This window comes from Triticum urartu, chromosome 6A (assembly GCF_056163025.1).
Source record: "Triticum urartu cultivar PI428250 chromosome 6A, HENAU_Tu73, whole genome shotgun sequence".
Classification (NCBI taxonomy): Eukaryota; Viridiplantae; Streptophyta; class Magnoliopsida; order Poales; family Poaceae; genus Triticum; species Triticum urartu.
In genome coordinates this window covers 571,168,022-571,178,094 of record NC_141878.1, presented here as the reverse complement: position 1 = coordinate 571,178,094, position 10,073 = coordinate 571,168,022, and the positions used below count along the sequence as shown (strand labels likewise).

Below are 10,073 nucleotides of genomic sequence, written 5' to 3'. Positions count from 1 at the left end.
GCAAGTATGCACAGACCAACACAGAGAAGTCTCAAGTATGCCTCATTCCAGTTACAATGTTAAGTACTACAATACAGTACATAGCAAGGGCAGCTACTTTAGGCAGTGATGGAGGTGTGGTCTCTGCTGGAGAACCTTCTCGTGGCAGGGCCGGCGCGGTGGCGCAAACCGCAGCAGGTGCAGCCGGTCCCCAAGCCCGTCATATCGGAACCTTCTCGTGGCAGGTGCAGCCGGACCTTCTCTCTCTCACCAACATTTTCTACTCGTTGAAGCTACTTGAAACAGGTATATTTTCAGACTTATCTCAGACGCCAATCATGTACTATCACAAAAGACACCAAGGTGCCAGCTGCCATAAAAAGTTTTATACTGTAATTTTTAGACTTAACTTTCCTGAATTGATTGAACATACAGGGGGAAAAATAAGGTTCTCCAAACCTATATAAATGATGCACTCCCTTAGTTCCCGAATATAAGTCTTTCTAGAGATTCCAACAAGTGACTACATACGGAGCAAAATGAATGAATCTAAACTCCAAAACATGTTTACATACATCCATATGTTGTTGTCCATTTGAAATGTCTAAAAAAACTTACATTTAGGAACGGAGGAAGTATTAATTTGGATTCCATGGGGAATTAGAAGGTTACAGACCAAGTATACATAGAAATAAGAAATGGTGCCCGATGGATCGCAGCATCGACAAGATCGCCCATGATCATGAATAATGTTAAAGAGAGACAAAAACGGCCTTAACTTGGCCTGAACAATGATCATGAATAAAAAAGGGGGCACATTTACATTTGTAATAGTGTTAAAGAGAAAGTGAAACCTCATACATCTCCCCAACAGTGATGGTATTGCCTGTGTCAGTATGGTAAGCACACGAATCATGAAAAAATTCGACGAAAGAAGCAAAACAGAAGTACATGAGTTTACATACAAGACAAAATATCACCAGGCAATGGTGCTTTCTCCGTGTATGAACACTCGGTCTTGGAGATCCATGATCCACTGGCATACTCTGTTGCATATCCTGATGGCTTGGGTCTGCAAGCAAAATGCGTGTACCCAAAGTAAGATTACATACATCAGGACAGTATTACTATAAATGATGCATTGGTCGCATCACTGAACGTTGTTGCGGGAATATTTTGCAACATATTTCAATGTGATTCGTTGTATGAATAATGAATAACTGAAGTAATAATATAAAAAGCTAAAACTGAAAATACATATAATTTATTATGTTTGATTACTATATAATTGCAATTTTTTTATTAACTATAAATAGCATAGTAGAATGAAAATTCTCTTGAATGTTTGCATGTTGAGATGAGTCTTTTTTTCATGCATGTTTAATGATGAAGTGACATGCTTGCATATTGGGAGACATATGATAGTGGAGGTGGGCCTTTTCTCATGCATGCTATGGGATGATGTGGCATTCTTGCATGTTGAGAGAAATAGTTAGTGGGGGCTAGCTATTTAGATATAGAAGATGTAGGCAGATAGATGCCAACCTTGTCAGCCAGTGGACTGAAGGCTGCAAACAGCTCAAAATCCTGGGTTATCCAACTAAACATAACTGCAACAAAAGGGAAATTGGTTGTGTAACAAAATAACTTGAAACGCTTAGGCAAACAGGAAACAGCATGCTTGAGCTAGTAACTTCGACGGCGCAGGTACTCCTGGGACATCAATGCCACAGAACCACAACTGCAGCAAGCAATGAGATATCTGCCGCCTCGTAACAGCTACCAGTTATGCTCCCTACAGCTACAGGCATGCGCCTATGTGAACAGAATGGATTATTCTACTGATCCTCTGATGGTTCCAGGTCTTCGCATTAAGTGGTTTTAATTCAACGTAAAATAGAACAGCATACTGCACCTTTGGCTGTATTTGTAAACATTCAAAAACCGATCTTAAAGTAAAGATGTACTCCTACAAGCTATTATTTCCCTGCATACTATATGCCCCTGCTGGTTTCAGAGCAGTGTCTGCTTAAATAGCTAAGACTGCAGAAGTTTTTTTTTTTTCACAGCGCTATGCTTGCAGAAGTTCAGATTGCACAACTGTGTCATGTGAATAAGAAAAATCTGTGTAGGTATTAGAATCACATAGCAACTAGAATATAAAAGGTAATAGTTTCATCTCTCTCGAAGGTAGAACATGTCATTAAATGGCCACGACTTTCGTCCCTATAACAGGGTCCAGGTACAACAACAATCAAACTAAAATCTTATATAGTTTCTAGTTCAACTATGCTCCCAGACACTAACATATAACCATAGAGTTATGGACATGAGTGGAGCTTGATCAAATCTGTCTTTATTATTCTGCAAATTCAGTTTATACATCCCTTTGTTTCCAGATAAATTATTTGATGTGATGATATCTAGATCCCAACGGCATCTTAATTAGTAGTGACTAATTGGCCAACAGAGCAGAAAAATACACTAAGAACGAATTGCATATTTCTATAGTTGCTACCTACACATTATATAAGGATTTCGCTAGAAATCGAACGTCAGATTTTTAGCATGGCAAATCGAACATCCAAGATGGCAAATTATGTTGTCGTGAGGATGACAATTTCCTTTAACAAGCATGGTGAACTCTTGCATCTTCGGTTTTTTTCCAGGAATTGCCAGGCTAGATAAATTTTTCATCCTGGCGACAACATAATTTGCCATAAAAATGTGCAATTTGTCATGCATAAAAATCTGAAGTCAGAATTTTAGCTGGACTTGGAGGAATCAACTAACTGAAACAATCAGATCTGTCAAAAAATTCCGAACGCATGGAGTAAGATGTGGAGTGTGCCTGGGCAACTCACCATAATCCTCATCTTTTCTGAATTGAGTTCTGTGTGGACCAGTTGCTTTATCATGCATGGAAGCATAAACCTTTTGATAAGCCTTGTACAATCTGCACACATCAGGTTTTCTCTCAAAAGACAGTTCAGTAATACGGAAGTAAACAATGTAGGAGTACTGTCACCAATATTTTAATACCTCTTCTGTTGCTTTGGATTTCTTATAGGCAAGGCAAACTCAGATGATACATACTGGTCAAGATAAACACTTTTGTATATAAAATGCCACAGCCCAGCTGGTCCACCAATTGCCTCATCAGAAGACAACGGTTGAGAATTTAGGCCTTGAGAAGACTGTGCAGGAGCTGATGTAAATTGAGAAGAAAGATCAATAGGGACATCTTCAACACGAAGTACATTTTCATGTAAAGACCTTTGTACTTCAAGAAGGACATTCGATTTCAATAGAACATCCTGAATACGGGCCCTAGACATTGTTCACAAAAGAATAGTTGTCTCAGTTCCATAGTACATGGTAGGCAGCGTGCACTCAGTATCTTGTGATATTTTAACTGAGTACTCGACATTTCATTGTGCAGCCCACCTTGAATCTTTCAAATCATAGAAGGCATCTGATCTCGGAGTAAGAAGAGTCAAGTAAGTATTTTCCTGCCATGGAGAAGAGATTAGTTAATATAAGAAAATGACTATCTCAAACCTAAACTAAAAAATAAAATATGGAGTACAAGTTTCCATCTGTGTCGTAAGACATGCATCATGATTCTCAGAATGAAGATATTGCCGGCACACTGACGTGAGCATGCATATTCAGATGCACCTATTCTACTCACATCAAAAAAATGAACATAAGCGTATAGGTAGGCCATAGGACTGTATCTTGGCAAGCATATGGGTGAAAAAGACTCCGAAGTCCTGCATTAAACAGACCAAACTTGTAAGATGGTTGCAGGCCAAGGTTTTTCATTTGAGATAGTATGTGAAGATTACCTAAAAGATTCGGAGGACAATATGAAATTTGCAAGTAGTAATATATCATCAGGATGCAAAGTTGCATTTTGCAATCCCACAAGACTAATAACCTGAAAATTAACCAAAATCGTAGCTCTCAGAAACATGAACGCAGAGGAGTAAGGAAAATAAATGATTTATGTTATCCATCTCCATAGACTAGCAAAGTTGCAATCAAAGTGCAATATTTGGCATGGCAAAGTTCTGTGTCTCGTGATGGGATCACAGACGCAATTGGCTAGAAGCACATAATAACTACCATTAGCATGAGCAAGGAGCAATCTATATTGGTACTGGTACCGTTTGTCAAGCTACTGAGCACGGAAGTCATTGACTCTGCTGGAGAGATTGAAAACATCTGATACCAAAGAACAAAAATGGCAGGCCTTCTACAGAAATTCTCAGAAATGTGGTATATCAGCTTGGATATGGTGAAAGATGTAACAGATTAACTGACGAGAAAGTAAGATTAATGATACTGCTGTATGAACCTTTAGAAAGCTCAAGTGGCACCTAAAGTGTATTGAGGAGTAACTATAGTAAGAAACGTGTTTCATTTTAGCACAAGCAGGATTCCAGCACAGTATGATTAAAGAGTCAAATGAACTAAGTAGCACAATGGAAGTTCTGACAGGAAATTGGACAAACCTGAGATTAACAATGAATGTAGCTCTCACAAACACAAACACATAGGACTAAGGAAAATAAACGATCTATGTTAAATGTCTCCAAACACTAGCAATAAAGTTTGGTGCCTTATGGGATGCCAGAAGCACACGATAACAAATAATAGCACTAGAAGGAGCAATCTATAATGGTACTGGCACCCTTTGTCAAGCTACAAGCACAAAAGCTGTATACTACTGGAGAACAGCCATTGACTCTACTGGAGAGATCGAAGATTCTAATATGGCGATATCAAAGAACACAAATGGCAAGCTTTCTACAGAAGTTCTCAGAAATGTGGAATATCACTGTGGAGATGGTAAAAGACGTGACTGACTGACGATAAAATAAGTTTTATGCCCATGTTATATAAAGCTCTAGAAAGTTCGAGTGGCACCTAAAGAGTGTTCAGAAGTAACTATAATAAGCCAAGTGTTACATCTTACCAAATAAGCATAGCCTCAGTACAGTTAGATGAATACGTCAAATGGGGTTAGTATCAAATGAAAGTCATGGCAGGAAATTGGACAAACCTTGTGATCACACATCAATAGTGCAAATAGAACTCCTGAATCAGCAATGTCCTGCAAAGCTGCGCTAGCAGCCTGTCTTGTTGCTTGGGCGAGGGGAAGGCATGTGTATGCATGAAGAAATGTAGCAGGATTCCTGTGTAATGGTTCAGTAAGATATCAATTTTAAGCACTAAAGTCCAAAATGAATTAAGATGCGATCCATGGAAAGGAAAAGGAAACAAGCTGACCAGCTGCACGCATGTATAAGAGATCGGAAAACCACATCTGTGCCACCTAAAAGTGGTGCCATATCAAATTTGGGATTCTTCTCAAAGCACCTGTTGACCGACTTTGTCAAAATAAGCAACACCTGCAAGTTTGTGGTTTCAGACAGAGAAATCAGGAATTCAGGATAGGAATGGACACACATGGCTGTATAATAACCTCAATAAAAATACAAGAAATTCAAATGTGTAAAGATGAATGCAGCAGTGGAAGCACCTGACCATACATGAGCTCTAGTTGTCCCCTCAATCCTTCAAATGACTCTTCGGTGGAGCTTATACAAACTAAATATATAGGACCTTTGACAAGGAAAACTATCTGTAAGGAAGGAGAGTGTACAATCAACTTAGTATAATACAGTTAGTACATAAAAGGGTTTGCAAGTGAAATGTCCATCTTAAGTGGTGTCTGCTTGTTCGGGCCTCGATCGAAGAACGCATGCATTGTCCGTCTGAACTAAGATCAAGTGAACAGAGTAAATTGTAGATAATGAAGGCCACTTGACCTGATGTTTTCCGGCTCTCACAAATTTGATATGGTCAGCACTGGATAAAAACAAAAGAATATCACCAAGAGGGGAAAAAAAATTTAGCGCAGCCCACAGGAGAAGGTTAAGGCAGTCAAATCTAATCGTTGCATACCTGTTGTCAACAAAAGAAACAATCGCCTGCAATGTAGCAGAAAACCCAGCTAACTTGTGCTCATCTCCATACCTAGAAGTCAAACAAGATGAAGGGAATGGGATGTTATGGTTTTTCCTGGCAAACTGTATCATGAATCATTTTTGCATAAGTGATCTTACCTTACCTAGAGTATATTGGCTTGCCAGAATTGCTCAAGAAGAAATGTTTTTTCCTCTTCCGCCATGAAGCTGAACCATCGTCCTGGAACATCGAGGAAAGGAACACACTCAGGGTACAACTCCAGCGGTAGCAACTAGAGTAAAACATTTCGAGTTTGGTAGTTTTTAGATGAGTAAATACATTTACGAGTGAGCATGGATGCGCATCATCACTAAAGCTACATGCTACTTCCTCCGTCCCAAAATAAGTGTCTTGAGCTTAGTATAAATTTGTACTAGAGCTAGTACAAAGTTAAGATACTTATTTTGGAACGGAGGGAGTACTTAACTAATGGCATCGCTGGGCATCCAAATCACCAATGAAGAATGAACTGAGGGGTAAATAATTCATAATTAGTAAGTAGATGATTGATGTAGCTCAAGAGACAAACAAGACTCCATGTGTAGGTGAATAGCAATGGTGCCTGCAGTATAAGGAGATGTAACAGGGCAGGGAGCACCTCGTCGGCGTGCTTCTTGCCCTGCGCCCAGTCCTCGGCGCCGGGGCCGAGGGGCGGGGAGGCGTCGGGCTCCTCGATGCCGCCGGCGCCGGTGCTGGAGGCGAGGCTGCTGCCCCGCTCGCCGGCTTAGCCGCTGCTTCTGGGGCTGGTCGTGCCGGCGTCTCCGTCCCCTTCGTCGAGCCCCTCCCTCCGGGCGGCGGCCGTCGCATATCCATCGTCCTCGTCCTCCTCGTCGATCTCGTGGCCGGCAGCGAAGTGCGCGGGCAGGTCGGAGCCGCGGAGAGAGAGGGCGGCGAGGGGGTTCTCGTCGGCGGGGTCTGGATCCATGGCCACGGCGGGGAGGCCGGGGGAAGGGACCGGAGCTTCTCCTCCGCGGCGGGCACGGGAGACAAACGACTCGGCCAGCTCGCTGAGAAATGAGAAATGGCCAAGTACTGAGGCGATTTTGCTTCGATTCACGGTCGGCCGTTCGATTAGGATTGGAGGGCAGATACGGATGGGTTAAGTTTTTTTTTAGTGGTGGATGGGTTAAGTTGAACGGTGCCTTTTAGCGCTGGAGAAAAAGCTCAAAGCTCGCGAGCTAAACGAGTAGCTCGTGACTTGGGTGGAATCGACTCGAACTCGAAGAATAACGAGTCGAACCGAGTTTTAGTTTAAGATCGTTTATAGACCAAGTTAAATAAGTCAATCTCACGAGCACTAGCCTAACTCATTAGGCTCGGTACAAAAGATCAGCCACTTTAAATGCAAAAAAAGATCGACCACTCAGCATCCTATGTTTCAGGCGCATAACACAAGGCCTAGCCGTTGAAGGCCCAGCCGCCTAGAGAACTCATGCGTTACAAGAAAATTACTACTGTTTAGTGATATATATTTAATATATACATAATTATTTTTATAATTTTGAAGGTTTTATATTTATATCTTTAACGAGTTTAACAAGCTAAACAAGCCAGCTCGTGAGTTATACGAGTCAACCCAATCTTATGTTTGAGCTCGTTATAATAACGAGTCGAGTCGAGCTAGCTCGTTAACGAAACGATCTCTAGCGAGTCGAGCCGAGCTGGCTCGACTCGGCTCAAATTCCAGCCTCAGTGCCTTTGCTCTAAACCTAGGCAGTTCTAGGGCCGGGCTTGTCAAAACCCGATCCTATAAACTTCAGCTCGAGCCCAGCCCAAAGCCCGAAACTTCTGCTGCAATCAAGCCCGAGCCTGCCCGGAGCAAAAAGCCCGAAGCCTGGAGCCCGGCAAAGATACACATATCAATATTTTCCTCGGAGTACAATACGATAGCAAATTTCATCAATTTTCTCAGCCCGTGCATAGTGCATACAACACATCGATTTTTATACAAAATCGTATCCGTTTTACAAAAAGAAATACAACCAGTACGCAACTGGACTGGTGACGGCCTCGACGCACAGGACCACGAGTCCATCACGCTCACGCATGGAAGCCACCGCCTAGATGGTCTTAGGCCGCCGGGGAGAGCCACAACACCAGATCCATGGGGATGAAGTCCACCACGCTGACACGTGGAAGCCAACGCCTAGATGGTCTTGAGGCCGCCGACGGGAGCTGCAACACGAGATCCATGGAGACGGAGGTTGTTAGAGTTGCTCTCGCCAGATCTGGTAAGGGAGGGCATCACGTGGCCAGATCTCAAGCGGGGGGAGGGCAGAAGTGAGCACGACGATGGCTTTCAATCTTCGGGTACAGTCTTCACATAGAACCTTGCAACGAGAATATGAACAAACTACTAGGATCACCATCCTCAACGGATGACGTAGACACATTTTTTTAAGAATGATAACCGCTCTATCGAAAGCCTCTTCCAATGCTTAGGTGCTTAGACGAGGTACTAATTGCATGAAAGTGCTTAGTAGCCAAAGTCCCTAATGTATAGTTGCTTAGTTTTTTTTGTTACTAAGCTTTCTTAATTTGATTTGTCGTGGACTGTAAATTATCATGTGGGTACATTGGCTTAACATTGTTTCTTTGTAGGGTCATCAAACTACTCTATCTTTCCCCTTAATTAACTTATCATGTTGATTTCATGTCTACTTGACAGTCTTAACACCTGTATAAGATGAAACATCAAGAAAATCTAACTCGCAATCTTTAAGAAAATTAGCAGATGTCATGATTTGATAATTTAAAGTAGAGAAGCCTAGAAGTGTTTGAGGAGATATTTTTTTCCTCCTTTTTCTTCTGCGTGATTATACTATATACTTTATTTATTTAGTTTTTTCATGAGTGATTTTTTAAGTTACTGTTTAGAGATACACAGGGAGGAAAATTCACAAACGCACGCACTAGCGCATGCCTTGTGCTAGGTCGACTTTGTACGCGCATGGCATGGCAGGGTTGCCTAGTGCATGCCTTCATCAGGACTTGTGTTGCCCGCGACTTTGTATATGTACGTACTTGGATGTCTACACACTAACACAGTTTTTTTTCGAAAAAACTTTCAATCTATTCATCTTCAATCATGGCAGTACAACGAACATCAGAAATAATAAAAATTGCATCCAGATTCGTAGACCACCTAGCGACGACTACAAGCACTGAAGCAAGCCGAAGGCGTGCCGCCGTCATCGCCCTGTTGGGGAACGTTGCAGAAAACAAAAATTTTCCTACTCGTTTCACCAAGATCCATCTAGGAGTTCATCTAGCAACGAGTCATCAGATGCATCTACATACCTTTGTAGATCGCGTGCGGAAGCGTTCAAAGAACGGTGATGATGTAGTCGAACACGACGTGATCCAAATCACCGATGACCAAGCGCCGAACGGACGGCACCTCCGCGTTCAACACACGTACGGGACGGGAGACGTCTCCTCCTTCTTGATCCAGCAAGGGGAGGAGGAGAGGTTGATGAAGATCCAGCAGCACGACGGCGTGGTGGTGGATGCAGGGCGTCACAGTAGCAGGGCTTCGCCTATACTACGAGGGAGAGACGTAACGGGGAGAGAGGGAGGCGCCAAGGCTGAGGTATGAAGTCCTCCCCTCTCCTCAACTATATATAGGGGTGCCAAGGGGGGTGGGCCGGCCCTAGGAGATGGGATCTCCTAGGGGGGTGGCGGCCAAGGGGTGGGGGGCTTGCCCCCCAAGCAAGGGGGCGCCCCCTTAGGGTTCCCCCCAACCCTAGGCGCATGGGCCCTTGGGGGGTGGCGCCCCAGCCCACTTTGGGCTGGGTCCCTTCCCACTTCAGCCCATGGGGCCCTCCGGGATAGGTGGCCCCACCCGGTGGACCCCCGGGACCCTCCCGGTGGTCCCGGTACAATACCGGTGACCCCGAAACTTGTTCCGATGGCCGAAACAGCACTTCCTATATATAATTCTTTACCTCCGGACCATTCCGGAACTCCTCGTGACGTCCGGGATCTCATCCGGGACTCCGAACAACATTCGGGTAACTGCATATACATATCTTCACAACCCTAGCGTCACCGAA

At 43.2% G+C, this 10,073-nt stretch overlaps 1 protein-coding gene across 1 annotated transcript; it reads right to left on the bottom strand.

The window, feature by feature from the left end:
• Positions 1-740: 740 nt before the first annotated feature.
• LOC125515173 (vacuolar fusion protein MON1 homolog) lies at positions 741-7,020 on the bottom strand. Its single transcript, XM_048680611.2, is given in 15 exon segments — positions 741-865; positions 960-1,051; positions 1,525-1,589; positions 2,844-2,935; positions 3,022-3,309; positions 3,427-3,491; positions 3,674-3,755; positions 3,831-3,922; positions 5,051-5,183; positions 5,278-5,399; positions 5,531-5,632; positions 5,820-5,859; positions 5,956-6,027; positions 6,122-6,198; positions 6,617-7,020. Coding segments are annotated over 15 exon segments (1,680 nt in total). The 5' UTR covers positions 6,944-7,020; the 3' UTR covers positions 741-834.
• Positions 7,021-10,073: the final 3,053 nt, after the last annotated feature.